The sequence below is a fragment of the Microcaecilia unicolor genome, chromosome 11 (assembly GCF_901765095.1).
Source record: "Microcaecilia unicolor chromosome 11, aMicUni1.1, whole genome shotgun sequence".
Taxonomy (NCBI): domain Eukaryota; kingdom Metazoa; phylum Chordata; class Amphibia; order Gymnophiona; family Siphonopidae; genus Microcaecilia; species Microcaecilia unicolor.
Window position 1 is genome coordinate 149,201,346 of NC_044041.1, and position 19,302 is coordinate 149,220,647.

General features: G+C 45.1%; 1 protein-coding gene across 1 annotated transcript in view; it reads right to left on the reverse strand.

The window, feature by feature from the left end:
* Positions 1–8,419: 8,419 nt before the first annotated feature.
* Positions 8,420–19,302, reverse strand: part of FOXA3 (forkhead box A3) — a 201,926-nt gene continuing 191,043 nt past the window's right edge. The window contains exon 2 of the mRNA XM_030219751.1: positions 8,420–10,564. Within this exon, the coding sequence (XP_030075611.1) occupies positions 9,392–10,564 (1,173 nt within the window). The 3' untranslated portion in view covers positions 8,420–9,391. The remainder of the gene's footprint in view (positions 10,565–19,302) is intronic.

The following is a 19,302-nucleotide window of genomic DNA, read 5'->3' on the forward strand; positions in this document are numbered from 1 at the left end:
CTAATCTCTCCGAAAACGTCCTTTATTGGAATAACCGCCTTTACTCACAGTTACTGCAGATCAGAGGTTGTGCCCCACTGGCAACGAGTCTCCCTGGTAGTGAGATGAGCAGTAGGTTCAGAGCTGGCAGAATGCTGACAATGCCCTCTTTCAGCCACATTTAAGGTAAGAAGTAAATTGTCTAACGTGGCTAACACAGGAAAGGGAACTAAAACTGGCTTACAACCAATGGCCACTACCTCATGGACTACACAGGAAACACAACAGGGCACACTCTGACCCAGTAGGCAGGGGGAAAAGCACCATGGGAGAAGAGCCTACCAACTACCAACATCGTGAGACTGTAACACAAGCTAATGAAATCACGGAGCCAATACCCTACACCCACACAATGCAATGCAGATGAGACCCTGTACTGCACCCGAGAGCCACATCTGACCCAGGGAAAGGCTGTGACAGGATCGAACACATTCTGCTGTCATGGAGGTGGTACGGCATTTGAGGCTGGCATACAAGCTGGAAAAAAAGTTTTAAAAGTGGGGTTTTTTTGGTGGGAGGGGGTTAGTGACCACTGGGGGAGTCCGGGGAGGTCATCCCCGATTCCCTCCAGTGGTCATCTGGGCAGTTGGAGCACTTTTTTGGGACTTGTTCGTGAAAAAAAGGGTCCCAAAAAAATTGACCCCAAAATCGCTGGTATTAAAAACGCCTTTTTTTTCGATTATCAGCTAAAGATGCCATTTCTCCTCAGCTGATAACCACGCCCCAGTTCACCTCCACCACGCCTCTGATACGCCCCCGTCAACTTTATTCATTCCGCGACGGAGTGCAGTGGAAACGCCCCAAATTGCTTTCGATTATACTGATTTGGGCGCCTTTGCGAGACAAAGTCTATCTCCGATTTAGGTCGCACTATAGGCGTTTTTCTCTTTCGAAATAAGCTGGATAGTGGATTAGGTTACAGGAAGAAAGTTCGTCTTATGATAAGAACTGAAAGGTATTAGGTTAAACTTCATTCATGACAGAATAACTTGACACAATTAGGAATATTAAACTAAATTTAGGATAATTTAGTATAAACATTTAAGGCAGAAAGAATACATTTTGTATAGGTACATTTTTGTTAGTTGGTATTTAGGATAGTTGTTATTGTATGCTTTCTTAAATAAATAGGTTTTTTCCCCTCCAAAGGGACACCAACCTTGTAGGAGTGGAGGGGCTTGTGTGTTTCAATGACTTAGAGGGCTATGCTGAAGGGTTAACCATTCAGACAGGCCTCTGAGGAGAAACCAGACAAAGAGTGTCCCAAACTGGGAGAGTGGTAAGATGGTGACCTGACGTTCGTATGCCCAACGGCCCAGCTGTCCTCTGAAGTTTCGTCTTCTTTACGTAAATTTCCTCTCTGCAATTGCAGTTACCTTAACTGAGAGGAAGGGGACAACCGGCGGTCAGCCGCCGATGGCCAGCGTTTTATCCCCTAAGCAGCAAGTGCGGGACCGCTGCACGACGAACTGCCCACAGGTGAAAGGGTTGGCGAGTCCTTTGATTAGCGCCCGCGGAGCGTCGACGCTCTTGGACCTGGAAAAAACAATTCCATCCCTCCCAAATTATTCAACCACCATGCCCAAAGTAGTGGAGGAGTGAGTTAGAGGTATATGCTGAAACGGAGGACGTTTACAGCAGAACCCAAATCAGCGGAACCACTCCTAAACACCTATGAGAAATCAACTTGGAGTTTTTGGCTCCCGTGGAGGTTACATTGAAACCATCTGGAAGGCGCTTCGGGACCTAACGGTGGCAGTAAATAATTTGTTTCAGATATAATTTATTAGAGAGTTACATGGACAATTCAACTGAACCCTTTGAGAGTAAAAAATTGATATAACAAATGATTCTACATGAGCAAGAAGTGGTTATGATTTTAAAAATGATAATAGACCAGAAATTTTGAATAGTAAAATGAATTTTATTATAGATTATTAATATCAAGATTATTGTTTTTCCCAGAGTTCCAGGTATGACTCCTAAAGTTTTCCTCAGAAATATTTCCTCAAATTATTACTTTAAAAGGAGTGAAGCCTGTGAAAACTGGGATTACTTTAATCAGTGGGATTTGAATTAGAGACTTAAGTATATGTATTGTTAAATAACTTCTGGTTTTTAAAAGAGAAAGAATGTAATCAGATTTATTATTTCTAACTAATATTGGACAACTAGTAAAAAAGGCCCGTTTCTGTTAGAAATGAAACGGGCGCTAGCAAGGTTTTCCTTGGAGTGTATGTTTCAGAAAGAGCGTGTGTGAGAGATGGAGCGTGTGTGTCAGAGAGAGAATGTGAGAGAGAGAGAGAGAGAGACAGAGTGTATGTGTTTGTGTGAGAGAGAGAGACAGTGTTTGTGTTTCTGTGTGACACTGTGTGAGAGAGAGGGACAAAGACAGTGAGTGTGTGAGTGAGAGTGTATGTGGCAGACAGAGAATGAGTGACTGCGTGTGTGGTATGAGGAACCCCCCTCACCCCCTCCCTCTCCCCTGCCCCCTTGCAGCCAGGCATGTGCAGCGACCCTCCTCTCCCCGTGTTACCCCTGCAGCCACCCATGTCCAGCATCCCCCTGCAGCCATCCATGCCCATCAACCCTCCTCTCCCCCTGCTGCAACCTTCCTGTCTCCCCTGCTCCCCCTGCAGCCACCCATGTGGTCTCAGCCCCCCCCCCCACAGCATCCCTCCTGTCTCCCTGCAGGCACGCATGTGCAGCGTCCCTCCTCTCTCCCCTGTCCCCCCCTGCAGCCAGCCATGCCCAGCGGCCCTTCTATCCCCCTGCCCCCCCTGCAGTTACCCATGTCCAGCGACCCTCCTCTCCTGTGCAGCCACCCATGTCTGAGGACACTCCTCTCCTTTTTCCCTGTTCCTCCCCTGTGGCCAGCCATGTCCATCGACCCACCTGTCCCCCCTGATGACCACCAACCCTTCTGTCCCCCTGCCCACCCTGCAGTGTCCGTCCTGTATTCCCTGTCCCCCTTGCAGACACCCATGTGGTGTGTGGAGCCCCATCATCTCCCTGTTCCCTGCAGCCACCCATGTGCAGCGACCCTCCCCTCCCCCTGCTTCCTTCCAGCCACCCATGTCCAGCGAGACCCCCCTTCCCCCCCCAGCCGGCGCAGCACCCAAAGAAAGCCCCTTGTCCCCCCCTTCGTGCATCACCCGCCCCCCCCCCCCCACCGTGGCACATCACCAAGCCCCTCCCCCCCATCAACCCCCTCACCACCCGCAACCGCTAATACAAACTGTGTCCGGCGGCTGCTGCTTCTGCTATTCAGCAGCAGCAGCCCATACATAAAGAAAACAAAACAAAAAAAATCCTCCTAAAATGCACCTCCGTTGAGAAGCATCTCACATTGGCTGAAGTCTCAGCATGCGCTCCTCCTCTCCCCTCTGACGTCTCGGCGTTTCTCCGGGGTTTCCGGCAGGGGCATTGACGTTGAGGGGAGAGGAGGATCGGCTGCAGAGACATCAGCCAATGTGAGATGGTTCTCCACGGAGGTGCGTTTTAGGAGGTTGTTTTTTTGTTTGTTTGTGTTCTTTATGTACGGGCTGCTGCTGCTGAATAGAAGCAGCAGCAGCCGCTGGACAGAGTTTGTATTAGCGGTCGCGGGTGGCGAGGCGGTCGATGTGGGGGGGAGGGGCTTGGTGAAGCGGTGGGGGAGGGGTTGGGTGATGCGGCGAGGAGGGAAGGGGGTAGGGGCTTTCTGATGCCCCGTTGCACGGGTTGTTGTGGCGATACGGTGGGAGGGCACTTAGAGGTGCACCGTCGAGGCTGTTTGTGTGTTTGTATGTGTGTTTGTGTGTGTGTGTGTGTGTGTTTGTGCGTGTGTGTGTTTGTTTGTTTGTTTGTGTTTGTGTTTGTGTGTGTGTGTTTGTGTGTTTGTGTGTGTGTGTGTGTGTTTGTGTGTGTGTGTGTGTGTTTGTGTGTGTGTGTGTTTCTGTTTCTGTTTCTGTTTCTGTGTTTGTGTGTGTTTGTGCTTCTGTGTTTGTTTGTGTGTGTGTTTGTGTGTTTCTGTGTGTGTGTGTGTGTGTTTGTGTGTGTGTGTGTGTGTTTGTATGTGTGTTTGCGTGTGTGTGTCTGTGTGTGTGTCTATGTGTGTGTGCATTTGTTTGTGTGTTTGTGTGTGTGTTTATGTGTTTGTGTGTGTGTTTGCGTGTGTGTGTGTTTGTGTGTGTGTGTGTGTGTTTGTGTGTGTGTTTATGTGTTTATGTGTGTGTTTGCGTGTGTGTGTGTTTGTGTGTGTGTGTTTGTGTGTGTTGGTGTTTTGTGTGTGTTTATGTGTGTTTGCGTGTTTGTGTGTGTGTTTATGTGTGCGTTTGCATGTGTGTGTGCGTTTGTGTGTGTGTTTATGTGTGTATATGTGTTTGTGTGTATGTGTTTGTGTGTGTGTGTATGTGTGTGTGTTTTGCATGTGTGTTTGTGTGTATGTGTTTGCGTGTGTGTGTGTGTTTGCGTGTGCGTGTGTGCGTTTGTGTGTGTGTTTATGTGTGTCTATGTGTTTGTGTGTGTGTGTTTGTGTGTGTGTATGTGTTTGTTTGTGTGTGTGTTTGTGTGTGTTTATGTGTGTGTGTTGTGTGTGTGTGTTTGTGTTTGTGTGTTTGTGTGTGGGGGGGTTGCGGGTGGCTTTTGTGGTCGTGTGGTTGGGGAGTTTGCCAGCAGTCTGTAGCGATTCCTAGGCAGGGGGAGGAGTACGGAAACACTCCCCCTGCCTGGGTCGTTGTTTGTTGGAGGGGGTTGCCAGTTGGTAGGGATGCCTTTATGGATCCCTTTACTCTCTGTGTTCCGCCCTCGAGGGCGGGGCAGAGAGACATGGTGAGTTGGATGGCTTCACCACCATGAACTTACGAACTGTTTAGGGATTTTGCAGATGGCTTCAGCAGGTTGTCTTCAGAATGTTGAGGTAGCGTTTTATGTACAGATGGGGCGTGGCTGAGGGCGGGTCTATGAGTGAGGGTGACTGGTCCTAGCCTATGAAGACTACAGGATTTTTGTGCTTCTCTGCCTTGGAGTGAGCTTCTCTGCCTTGGAGTGAGCTTCAGAATGTTCAAGGTGGGATTTATTACTATAGATAAGTATGTTTTCAATGAAATGATTTGACTATACACCGTATTGGCCTTGAAGAAGCCAACCAGATGATCAATGTGGAATAATGAATTAGACGAGTAATATCTGGGGATAATCAGGTTAATACCACAGGGTTTTTTTCTGTTTACTGTTTAATTGATCTCCTTATCTTGTTTCACTCTCCCTATTTAGTGGTCTAAGGAAGAGAATAGAATTACCTGACTGAACTAATTCCTACATATTACTTTCTCTGTATTTCCAGCAAGTTGTTTTATCGCTTGTAAAAATTTAAATGGTTATAAATAAAAAGTTTAAAATAAATAAATAAATAGGTTTTCAATAGTTTACGGAAGTTTACTGTGTGGGTTATTTTATTGGATTTTGGTATTCATTCCAAATTTGCATGCATATGTAGGAGAAGCTAGATGCATACGTTAGTTTATATTTCAATTTCCTACAGCTTGGATAGTGGAGATTCAAGAATGTACGTGATGAACTAGTAGAGTTCCTGGTAGGTAGGCCACTACATAGTAACATAGTAACATAGTAGATGACGGCAGAAAAGACCTGCACGGTCCATTCAGTCTGCCCAAGAAGATAAATTCATATGTGCTACTTTTTTATTTGTACTGTCCTCTCAGTCAACAGACCGTATAAGTCTGGCCAGCCCTATCCCCGCCTCCCAACCACCAGCTCTGGCACAGACCGTATAAGTCTGGCCCCAGCACTATCCCTGCCTCCACCACCGGCTCTGGCACAGACCGTATAAGTCTGCCCATCACTAGTCCATGCCTCTCACCACCAGCCCAGCACAGACCGTATATGTCTGCCCAGCACTAGCCCCGCCTCCCAACCACAGCTCTGCCACCCATTCTAGGCTAAGCTCCTGAGCATCCCTCCTTCTGCACAGGATTCCTTTATGTTATCCCACGCATGTTTGAATTCCGTTACCGTTTTCATCTCACCACCTCCCGCGGGAGGGCATTCCAAGCATCCACCCCCTCTCTGTGAAAAAACTTCCTGACTTCTCTTGAGTCTGCCCCCCCTTCAATTCTCATTTCATGCCCTCTCGTTCTACCGCCTTCCCATCTCCGGAAAGGTTGTTTGCGGATTAATACCTTTCAAATATTTTGAACGTCTGTATCATATCAGGCTGGGTGCATGGGGGAGAAGGAGCAACAGGCGGGTACAAGGGGGAGCAGGTACTCCTGGAGGAGGGGGCCTAAGAGCCACAGGGGCAGGAGAGGGCCCAAGAGAGCCATAGAGGAAAGAGGGGGCTGGAAAGATCTGCATGGGGCTTGAGAGAACCGCAGAGGGGAGGGGTCCTTGAAAGAGCTGCAGGGGGCCTTGAGTGAGCCACAGAGGGGAAAGGAGAGATTCCGGACCATGGGAGGAGGAAAAGGGGGCATTGAGAGAGAACCATAGACAGGGCTAAAAGGGAAGGAAGAGATGATGGATTGGACAGAGGGGAAGGGGGAACAGGGAGAAAAGCTGAACTGAGAGAGAAGGATAGAAGGAGGGACAGATATTGGCTCTGAAAGAGGGAGGGAAGGGGGAAGAGAGAGAAAGATAATGGACCTGGAGTGAAAGGGATGAGGGAAGGAAGAAAAAGAGAGATGTTGGAGGGGGTTAGGAGAGAGGGAAGAGACCTGAGGGTGGGCAGTGGAGGGAGGAGAGGGAGAGATGTTGAGTTAAGAGGGAGGGAGGGTGTTACGTCTGTGCTTTCCTTGCCCTCTGGTGGCCAGTACAGGTGGCTGCTATGGACCATCACCCGTTCCAGATTTTAGCTGAGTCCGGTCCGGATCTTCCAGGCTGCCAGGTTTGCTTGCTTGGATTGAGCCTGCACAGCCACCATAGCTTCCTGGTGATTGCTGTAGCTGAGTCTTTCCTGTCTGGGCTTATTAGCCATTTTGAAACTCTCTGGCTTTGCCTTTGCATTGCGTCTAAGGCCCTGGTATGTTGGGGTGCTGGTGCACTTCTGCTGAGTCCAGTTTCTAGTTTGGTTTCCTGCCTTGATTCTTGTCTGTTCTAAGTCTGTGGATAGTTAGATTAGCTTGTTGTTTGTTTGTTTGTTTGTTAGTCTTGTCTCTGGGTTAGTTTTGTGTGTAGTCCTTGTCTGTTTGTATCTTAGTGGCTGCTCTGCAGCTTTTAGGTTTGTGTCTTGTTAGTCAGTTTTTTGCTCCCTGTTTTAGTGGCTGTTTTCAGCTTTCAGTCCTGTCCTTTATTTTACCCTTTCCTTGCCCTGCTGTCCCTGTATGTTCCTTTCCCCTCTGACCCTCAGTCCCTGTTCAATCTAGTTGGGATCCTGTTCCTGCCCTGTCCTACAAGTCCTGCCGGCCACCTGAAGCCAAGGGCTCAACCTTTGGTGAAAAGTGGCCAGGTGCAGCCTAACTGTTCATTAAAGCTCTGCCTTGTCACTGGTGTGGGGTGGTTTTACCTGCCGCTTCCGCTCCTCGGCAGTGGCCCAAGGGCTCACAACCTAGTTTCCTGTTTTGAAAATGTGACAGAGGGAGGGAGGGGAGAGAGATAATGACCCAGGGGTAGGGTGGTGGTGTTGCTGAAGTCCCACCAGCTGAAGAAATCTACTGCCTGAGTCGCCTCCTTCCTCCTTGTACTGCCTCAGGAACAAGGAAGTCAGTGACATACCTCCAGCCACCGAAGCTTGCACTCCTCAAGTTCGTGCATAAACTGAGCATGCTTGGGGAGTGGCGGCTGGAGGCACCCTGCTGACTTCCTCACTTCTGGGGCAGTAGGGGAGGAAAAAGGCCGCTTTGGCAGTGGATTTCTTCAACTGGTGGAGCTTCGGCATCCCCACCAGCAAAGGTATAATATCTAATGGAAGGGGAGGGGGAGAAAATGTGTGCCTCCGCAGTACACCCCTGTGCCCCTCCCCCCCAGTGGACTGCTGGCTAGGCCCCACTTTTAATCACAATTTAAAATTTTAATCAAAATGCAGCCCTAGTACCAATAAATGGCAATGCATGATGATATGACAACATATAACTATCCATTTGCAGTTATAACAAGGATAGTTGAAGAGGGAAATAAGATAAACCTGTTTTATTTTAATTTTAAAATCTATGGAGATGTTAGGTCCCAGGACCTTACAAATAAAGCAACTTTCTTGGAACCAAACCAGTCCATCTTGTGATAACCTTATATCCCTCTGCTCCTTCTTGTTTCAATAAGGCATTTTACTGTGCCAAGTATAAATGTTTTCTAAAGACATTGTACGGGTTTTATATACATTAGCTGGAGACACACTGTACATTCTGTCTGCAAACTGTTCTCTCAACAGAAGAACAAATGCAGGCAGAGAGAGGTGAGATGTGTTTTAGGAGGGAGCAGAGAACGATGGAACCAGTGGACATTTTAATGCCTTGTGTTCAATTATTAACCTTGTTATCATTCAGTTAAGATGTCAGCTTGGATCAGTTCCTTCAGATCCCTCTTATTGACTGCTGAAGTTCTAAATCAGAACTTGGAACCTAAGGTTTGGAGGGAGCGAGGGAGGGCCAGGCCCAGGTCCTACCTAAACAACCTTTATGGGGATCTGCTTTTGCAACTTGGAAAAGGTGTCAGTTTACTGATTTCCCAGACTTTTATTTATTTGTAATGTTCAATGATCAACAACATACATAACACCCCCCTGTACTCTAAATTTTACTATTAAGTTATTAGTTATTTCTATCTTTCTCCTTCATGTGAGAAGCCATGTAAGAAAGCAAAAGTACAACAAATCAGATCTGACTGCTCCACATGGCAATGACCACTCTGGTCTCCATTCTATCCAACCATCTGTAACTGTGAAGGACAAGAACAGGGGGAAACAACAAAGGACTGTAAAATTAATGGCATTGAAAAAACTGTTTAGTTGACCCAGAGCGTGTTGCTACTTGCCACAGTAGTAAGAAACTTTCTTCTAAGGCCATGATCAGGGCTAGGATCATCCTTTATTCTGTACCATACTGTAAGAAGAACAGGAATAAGAGTCCTGGGGGCTAGGTAGAATGCATCATGCAAATCCTATGTAGCCTTACAGTGGAAATTTCAGTTTTTGAGATCTTTCTTTCCCCCATTCTTTTCCCTCTCTCTTTTTTCTTTCCCTCTTCCATGCAACAATGATGGAGTCTTTCTTAGCAATAGCTAATCTTTGGTTTATGTCCATGTGGGAATTAAATATAGTATTTAAAGTTCATATAGTTTGGTAATTTGTTATTTACATTCCTAGCCGTTCTTCTTTCCCCATCTCCATTTTTAGATCTCAGTGATATCCTCTAGTTTCAAAACTCTAGGATGCATTAAGGAGAGATCTGCTGTACAGGCTCTGGTAGTATGACCCTGTCTCACTAAGGGAGGTAGCAGGCTCATATGTGTGCTTGCTTTCTATAGTTGAGGAGCCAAAGCTGTTGTAGGCCATAGCCTGCTCATAGGACTTGAGGTCCATCTTGTGGTTCTGTTCTGAAGACATCAAGCTGGTAATTGAGAAGGGGTGGTTGAAATTGTACTGATCCATTTTAAGGTCATTGGGAAGGTCCAGGTTAGTGATGGATGTGGAAAAGAAATGGCTATTCATGGACTGGACTATAGGAATGGAAGAGCTCTCAGAAGTAGGAGGGGACCCCTGACCACCAGAACAATCCATTTGGGCCAAACTTCTCAGCTCTTCAGATCCATGAGAGGTGCCTGAATGGCCTGATTCAGCTCCTTCTGAGCCAGCATTTGGGCTCTGACCTTTAGGGTGAACTCCTAGTTGCTTGGATGTAGCTTCCTGGGAGGGAGAAGTCTGTAAAGGTAGCTTCTTTGCTTTGTCTTCAAGTTTGAAGCGCTTCTGCCGTCGGAGATAGCAGCCATTCTCAAACATGTTACCAGAGTTAGGATGTAAGGCCCAGTATGAGCCTTTGCCAGGCTTGTCAGGGGATCGTGCCACCTTCACAAAGCAGTCATTGAAGGAGAGGGAATGGCGAATGGAGTTTTGCCACCGTTGCTGGTTCTCCCTATAGTATGGGAAGAGGTCCATGATCCACTGGTAGATCTCATTCAAGGTCAGCATCTTGCTAGGAGCCTGCTGGATTGCCATGGTGATAAGGGAGATATAGGAGTAGGGTGGTTTAGCATGAGTCAAAGTTCGCCGATACGGCTTGGTAACCTCCTTGGGTCTACTGATGCTGGATGGGGAATAACCCAATGGGGCTATGGCTTGGGTCATATTCTGATATGGAGACAGAGAGCTGATGCTGGCTGCCTGAGTCCCCAGTGAGGTCAGAGCTGGAGTTACTGGGGAAGTCACTGAGGATAATCCCATTGGGATGGTGGTGCCAGCCAGTCCCGATAAACAGGTGCCGTTAAGGCCATTACTTGGGTAGGAGATATTCATGGAACCAGAAGAGCTGACAGAATTCAGGGTCATGTAGGAATTCATTGACCCCAGGCCAGATGTCATGGTGCTCACTGATGGGTAGATCTATGAGGAACAAAAAAAAAGTGGTGTCAGTTTAAGACCTTACAATTTTTTTTTTTCGTGCAGCTCGGGTTAGCCCCTACCCAGAGAAGCTGCAGAAACTATTGCCTTACCACCAAGATGTACTCAGAAGAAGACTACAACAGGGACATTCACAAGCTTAGAGGACCTTTAAACAAGATACATCATAAACAGGATGGTCATGTATATTGTTATATAAGTGCACTATGCTGACACTATCATATTATTGTTTTTACTATTATTCAGTTTGACTATTTCCAAGTGTAGGAGATCATGTAAAAATGGGGTTTCTACATCCAGTCTCTTTTACCTGCAAAAAAGGACTTTTCTAAAATCATATGGCTGTATCAGACACAGAGGGGTGTTCCTGGAGGTGGAGTTGGGATATAATTGCAACGGACGCATGTGTTTTATAAAATGCAAACACTGGGCCTTCAGGATTGAGAAAAATACAGTCCTTTAATATGACAAAGACCCGACATGGGCCGTGTTTCGGCATACAACCGCCTGCATCAGGGGCCAATAAAATCCTATTGGTCAATTTGCGGACTATTGCGCAAGAGGTAAGTAAAACAATTGGGGTGGAACTCCCATTGTGTTAACAGCCCAATTGTTTTACTTACCTCTTGCGCAATAGTCCGCAAATTGACCAATAGGATTTTATTGACCCCTGATGCAGGCGGTTCTACGCCGAAACACGGCCCTTGTCGGGTCTTTGTCATATTAAAGGACTACATTTTTCTCAATCCTGAAGGCCCAGTGTTTGCTTTTTTTGTTTGCCTGGTTGTATTTGTATGCTGTTTTCCCTCTCTTCTGTGATTTTATAAAATACACACATTCATACATACAATATTTGTACACTTTTACATCTGTCTCCGAGCAGATATAAATTCTGCGTGTGTGTATTGTGGGCACTTAAGTTATAAAGGCACATTTGAGCGTATGTTGATGAGTGGCAGGGACTTAGCTAAAACAGAACAAGCCCAGCAAAATTCCCAGGGCCGACTGCAACAGGGGCTACTCTTTGTCTCAGTTCTGGTGCTCTGAAAATTGCTGCTGCAGTGATGGCATTGCTTGAAGGAGCATGGGGATGGCTCATCTTTTTTCTGCCCATGGCACATTCACTCCTAACTATGCCACTGAAGCCCTGATGTAGTGTTGAAATAAAACATATCATGTTGAATGATGGATGATATATTGGAAAACTTGGAAAACCGAAGATATTATTGAGATGTGTTTTTATTTATTTATTTGCTGCATTTATATCCCACATTTTCCCACCTAGTAAATAACAGAAAAATAAGCAGTAAATAAATAAATAATTCATATCAGGCATATGAGATCAAGGACAAGGTATAACATACAATAATAATAATGTGATTAAAGTAACCTAATAATAAGAGTTCAAGATTGATTTGTTCTGGTGTAGTTTTGAAGTTATATCACTAAACCTGTACAGGGCATCACTAGATCTTCAACCCAGAGGCTAGGATCTGCATCTCTGCTGGGTTATTGAAATTCTGCAACACTGAAGGAAATTTGCAAAAGTATTTATGAAGGCTGAGCTGCTTGGTACTTTATGTAACTCAACATTGGTTAGGAGAGGGAGGGAAGTTAATGTACTATATGGTCCCAGGTCAGTAGCTTAGCTAAAAGGCAATTTTCTTTTCTTTTTTTTTAAATAGCTTTTAAGCGGTGACAAATAATGACTATAGAAGACCTATGATTATACATTTATAAATGTCAATGATATGGCCATGGTTGAATTGTTTATGTGATGCTGACTATTTAAATTATTTTTTGGACTTTGAACATAAGTACATAAGTAATGCCATACTGGGAAAAGACCAAAGGCCCATCGAGCCCAGCATCCTGTCCCTAACAATGGCCAATCCAGGTCAAGGGTACCTGGCAAGCTTCCCAAACGCACAAACATTCTATACATGTTATTCCCGAAATTGTGGATTTTTCCCAAGTCCATTTAGTAGCGGTCTATGGACTTGACCTTTAGGAAACTGTCCAAACCCTTTTTAAACTCTGCCAAGCTAACCGCCTTCACCATGCTCTCCGACAACGAATTCCAGAGTTTAATTACGCGTTGGGTGAAGAAACATTTTCTTCTATTTGTTTTAAATGCACTACACTGTAGTTTCATCGCATGCCCCCTAGTCCTACTATTTTTGGAAAGCATGAACAAACGCTTCACATCCACCTGTTCCACTCCACTCATTATTTTATATACCTCTATCATGTCTCCCCTCAGCCGTCTCTTCTCCAAGCAGAAAAGCCCTAGCCTCCTTAGTCTTTCTTCATAGGGAAGTCGTCCCATCCCCGCTGTCATTTTGGTTGCCCTTCGAACCTTTTCCAATTCCACTATATCTTTCTTGAGATGCTGCGACCAGAATTGGAGACAATACTCAAGGTGTGGTCGCACCATGGAGCGATATAATGGCATTATAACATCCTCACACCTGTTTTCTATACCTTTCCTAATAATACCTAACATTCTATTCACTTTCCTAGCCTCAGCAGCACACTGAGCAGAAGGTTTCAGTGTATTATCAACGACAACACCCAGATCCCTTTCTTGGTCCGTAACTCCTAACGTGGAACCTTGCATGACATAGCTATAATTCGGGTTCTTTTTTCCCACATGCATCACCTTGCACTTGCTCACATTAAACGTCATCTGCCATTTAGCTGCCCAGTCTCGTAAGGTTCTTCTGTAATTTTTACTGTAGTATTTACTTTTATAGAATAAGCATTACATAGGGGCATTTTTCTAATTTTTAGACACCCTGTTATAAAATGTCTTTCCACCCTGGCTCATACTTGAATGTTTTATTATGATCATACTATAACTGTAAACTGCTTATGTCTATTTATACTTACTGTACCCCATCTTGTAAATGTGTTTAATTTTAGTTGAGATAGATTCAGGTAATTCCCTGGTGGGCTTAGGATCTAATTTTGTACCTGTGGCAATGGAGGATTAAGGGTCCCTGTTAGAAATATGCAATCTGTCCCTAAAATCGAGTGTAATACCGGAAGACTGGAGGGTAGCCAATGTTACTCCGATTTTTAAGAAAGGTTCCAGAGGAGATCCGGGAAATTATAGACCGGTGAGTCTGACGTCGGTGCCGGGCAAGATGGTGGAGGCTATTATTAAGAATAAAATTGCAGAGCATATACAAAAACATGGACTGATGAGACAAAGTCAGCACGGATTTAGTGAAGGGAAGTCTTGCCTCACCAATCTAATGCATTTTTTTGAGGGGGTAAGCAAACATGTGGACAATGGGGAGCCGGTTGATATTGTATATCTGGATTTTCAGAAGGCGTTTGACAAAGTGCCGCACGAAAGACTCCTGAAGAAATTGCAGAGTCATGGAATCGGAGGTAGGGTATTATTATGGATTAAGAACTGGTTGAAAGATAGGAAGCAGAGAGTAGGATTGCGTGGCCAGTATTCTCAGTGGAGGAGGGTAGTTAGTGGGGTCCCGCAGGGGTCTGTGCTGGGTCCGTTGCTTTTTAATGTATTTATAAATGACCTAGAGATGGGAATAACTAGTGAGGTAATTAAATTCGCCGATGACACAAAATTATTCAGGGTCGTCAAGTCGCAGGAGGAATGTGAACGATTACAGGAGGACCTTGCGAGACTGGGAGAATGGGCGTGCAAGTGGCAGATGAAGTTCAATGTTGACAAGTGCAAAGTGATGCATGTGGGTAAGAGGAACCCGAATTATAGCTACGTCTTGCAAGGTTCCGCGTTAGGAGTTACGGATCAAGAAAGGGATCTGGGTGTCGTCGTCGATGATACGCTGAAACCTTCTGCTCAGTGTGCTGCTGCGGCTAGGAAAGCGAATAGAATGTTGGGTGTTATTAGGAAGGGTATGGAGTCCAGGTGTGCGGATGTTATAATGCCGTTGTATCGCTCCATGGTGCGACCGCACCTGGAGTATTGTGTTCAGTACTGGTCTCCGTATCTCAAAAAAGATATAGTAGAATTGGAAAAGGTACAGCGAAGGGCGACGAAAATGATAGTGGGGATGGGACGACTTTCCTATGAAGAGAGGCTGAGAAGGCTAGGGCTTTTCAGCTTGGAGAAGAGACGGCTGAGGGGAGATATGATAGAAGTGTATAAAATAATGAGTGGAATGGATCGGGTGGATGTGAAGCGACTGTTCACGCTATCCAAAAATACTAGGACTAGAGGGCATGAGTTGAAGCTACAGTGTGGTAAATTTAAAACGAATCGGAGAAAATTTTTCTTCACCCAACGTGTAATTAGACTCTGGAATTCATTGCCGGAGAACGTGGTACGGGCGGTTAGCTTGACGGAGTTTAAAAAGGGGTTAGATAGATTCCTAAAGGACAAGTCCATAGACCGCTATTAAATGGACTGGAAAAATTCCTCATTTTTAGGTATAACTTGTCTGGAATGTTTTTACGTTTGGGGAGCGTGCCAGGTGCCCTTGACCTGGATTGGCCACTGTCGGTGACAGGATGCTGGGCTAGATGGACCTTTGGTCTTTCCCAGTATGGCACTACTTATGTACTTATGTACTTATGTATAAGTATCTAAGGTGCAGTTAATGCATGAAAACAGGCTAAAGCATGTCTGAATTAAAGGTTTGTGGTAAGTTCCCTGTTTCTGTGCATTAAATAGTGTGTTACTGGGTTATTCAGAATTTCTTTTTTATCAGGGGGCATGGCATGGTCAGAGAGTGGGCATGGAAGTAGTGTTAACCAGCTAACATATTGCATTAACCACATGCTAACTAGCTAACGCAAAGATAATTTAGGACCACTTACCACCTCCTAAATAAACTGTGGGATTGCAGGGCTGTCTCACTTTTTTTTCTGTGTGTCTATAAAAATATGTTTGGGAAATAAAGTAGTTGATCTGTATTGTGAATTTCCCTTAACAGTTTCAGGTATACTGGGGATGTTGCCAGTGGGCCAATATCCATCCTGTTCTAGAAAGCTATATGCTGTATGTACAATGTGAGAGCACCCTCTGTGACCACCCTCTGTGATTCCCTTTACTGTGCATAAAGAGAGTAATTTTATAAAGTATTTGCAGTGTGCAAAGGCTGTGCAACCCAGGGCCGGTCTTAGGCAGAGGCGACCGAGGCGGCTGCATAGGGCCCCGCGCTTAAGGGGGCCCCGTGCGGCGCGCCTCAACTCTGCCTCTCCGACCCCTGCTTGCTCGGACCGCAACCGCATCATGATCCCGCTGCTTGCTCGTCGCTCCGGACCGCATCGTAATTGCTCACTCCACTCCTGCCTCCCGCCACCCCCCCCCCCCCCCCCGCTGAGCCCACCGATAGCTCCCACCTCCCAGTCCCAGGACAACGACAATGACAGTTGCAACTTGCAGCGAGTAGCGACGGCCCGGCCCCGACCCGATAGACAGTTGCAGCCAGGCACGACGGCTCCGCTCACCCCAGCTTTTCCCATCCGCCTTCCCGCTCAATGTGCCGCCTTCCGATTATGAGGTACTTCCTGTTTCCGCGAGGGCGGGCAGGAGTCATTGAGCGGGAAGGGAAAAGGAGCTGGAGTGTGGTCGGAGGTGAGCAGCCATCGCTGGTGCCAGCAGCAGTGCCGTGCGACTTAAAATAAAGAAAGTCAAGTGGTCGTGGAGCGCCTGCCGCCTCAGCCTGGAGCAAGTTTGTGCCACAGTGCCACTAGTGCCAGTGCCATTCATCAAAGGCAAGGTATGAATAATGATTGATAGCTGATGATATTGAGAATGAGATTTGTTGTACTTTGGGTACGAAATTTAAAGAAAAACAACTTTGCCTTCAGGTGATCAGTGATTGGTTAACATACTAAAACTGAATGTATGTAATGTAAGGCAGAAATTCTGTGGTTTAGGGAAAAAAAATCTATACCTGCACCTGAACAGGGCGGGCTAGCCCAACCACTAAGTGAGCTAGGCAGTTGCCAGTTGCCTAGGGTGGCACAAGTTCAGGTAGGGTAACCATGGCACTTAAAAAGCACATCAGCTCATGCAGTGCAGTGATGCAGCAAAGGAGAAGCCAGCTCCAAGAGAACTAGTCTGTCTCAGGCAGCAAGGCCGCAGGCGGGCTACAGTCATGATTCTCGCCTGAGCTGTGTTCTCCCTTCATCCTGATTTCTGACAATAGCCCCTCCTCCAGCCTCTAAGCCTGCCATTCAAAGAAGGTATGATAGCTTTTCTTATAAGGAATTAGGAACCTTGTTAAATTAAAGTGGTCTTACTCTTGTTGATTTTCGGATGGAACCTTACATTAAAGTGATGATGTGGTGGTTCATTTGTGCAGGAGGTGAACCATCGCAGGTGCAAGTGCGACTTAAAATAAAGTCAAGTGGAGGAGCTGAAGAGGTTGTGCCATTCAAAGGCAAGTCATGATAGCTTTTCTTATAAGGAATTAGGAACCTTGTTAAATTAAAGTGGTCTTACTCTTGTTGATTTGCGAATGGAACCTTACATTAAAGTGATGATCTGGTGGTTCATTTGTGCAGGAGGTGAACCATCGCTGGTGCAAGTGCGACTTAAAATAAAGTCTTTATTTGAAATTTCATAAATAAATAAAATTTTCTAAAAATGGAATAATCTTATCAATGGGGTGGAGCTAGGGTGGGGTGGGGCTAGGATGGGGCCCCACCAAATTCGTCTGCATAGGGCCCCGCACTTGCTAAGACCGGCCCTGGTGCAACCTGCATATAGTTGTTCCTTATGGTGTTAGTTTTAACGAAGCAGAAGCAGATGCATAAAGTACACAAATTTACACTATCTTTGGAGGAGGTGTAAATTTGGCATTACGTCCCCAAAATATCAACTAACTCCAATTCTTGCAGCTAGTTTTCTGCTTCCTCCCTGTGAGGGCTAATCATATGCAGCAGGACTGAGGTATATTGCAATGTCCTTTCACTATCTTGGGAGAGGCAGAGGAAATATTGGGGAATCTCTTAAACAATGTATGTATTCTCTGTGCTTTTAGATGGAAGAGTTTTGTACTGGTGGCTAAAATCAGGCAGGAATAAATTATGGAAATGATCATGAACTACTCCACAAGTTATACTGAAGAAAAACAGCAAACCCATTCTGATCCCAAAATATGATCTTGAAAACATAGCAGTCCCCTTCATAGAGAGCATCAAAAACCAGTTTGAGTCACTAAATCTGAATGATAGAAAACCAGAATTGTGGACAGAAATTAAAGTCATAATCAAAGTTGAATCATAGAGGAATCTACACAAAGTCAAAAGGCAAAAAAAAAATCAAGGTGGATAACAGAAGAAACATTGGAAATAGCTCAGAATAGTAGCAAGGCACAAAAAAAAAAAGAAAGGCAAAGATTTTGTTAAAGAACTTAGGGGCCCTTTTACTAAGCCGCGTAGGCGGCTATGCACACTCAACGTGTGTCAATTTAGAACTACTGCCTGGCTACCGTGTGACCCAGCGGTAATTTCATTTTTTATGCGCATCCATTACGCATGCTGGAAAATAATTTTTATTTTCCGGCATGTGGCGCTAACCAGGTGGTAAAATGCATTCTATGCGCATAGACCATTACCACTCAGTTAATGCATGAGACCTTACAGCTAAGACAATGGGTGGCGGTAAGGTCTCAGACCCAAAATGGATGCACACCAAAAAAGGGATTTTTTACAGGTGTGCTGAAAAATGGATCTGCACATGTCCAAAACACACACCTAATCCAGTGCAGGCCATTTTTCGGCGCACCTTAGTAAAAGGACCCCTTAATTGCAAAAATCAAAGGGTAGTCAAAAAAGATAAAGACTGATATTACAACAGTATCTGTAAAGAAATTGAATAGAGTAATAAATTATGAAAAATGAGGACAGTTTTTCAACATATTTATAAGTAGAGGAGTGTGGTAGCCGTGTTAGTCCACTCTTAAGGTTATCAATAGAAATCAAACAAAATAAAACATGGAAAAGAAAATAAGATGATACCTTTTTTATTGGACATAACTTAATACATTTCTTGATTAGCTTTCGAAGGTTGCCCTTCTACGTCAGATCAGAAATAAGCAAATGTGCTAGCTGACAGTGTATATAAGTGAAAACATTCAAGCATTACTATGACAGTCTGACAGGGTGGGAGGATGGGGGTGGGTCGGAGGTATGCATGGGAACATCAAAGCATATCATTGATATTCTAACAGGATGGGTGTGGATAATTGAGGGGTGAAATACAGCTTTATGGTTTATAATGGGCTAGGAACCCCAAATCCTTGTTAAGTCCTTTCTGTTGGGTGTTAAAATATTCAATCATTCTGACTTCAAAGGTCTTACGTTCTTGTATGGTTTTAAAGTTACCTTTCAGGATTCTCACTGTGAAGTCACTGGTACAGTGTTCTGGTCCTGTATAATGTTGACCAACAGGCGTGGGAACCCTACTGGCACCAGTATTGTTCATGTGATGTCTATGTAAATTGAATCTTGTCTTAAGCATCTGGCCTGTTTCTCCAATATAGCATCCTTCGTTACATTTTTTACACTGAATGATATATACCACATTGGAAGATGAGCAAGTGAAAGATCCCTTTATGTTGAATATCTTTCCTTTGTGGGTAACTGTGGGGTCCTGTGAAATATTTTGGCATAATTTGCAACTGGATAGATTACAGGGAGGTGTGCCCTTCTGTTCCTTTTCAGTCTGTGATGGAAGTTTACTTCTGATTAGCTTGTGTTTTAAGTTG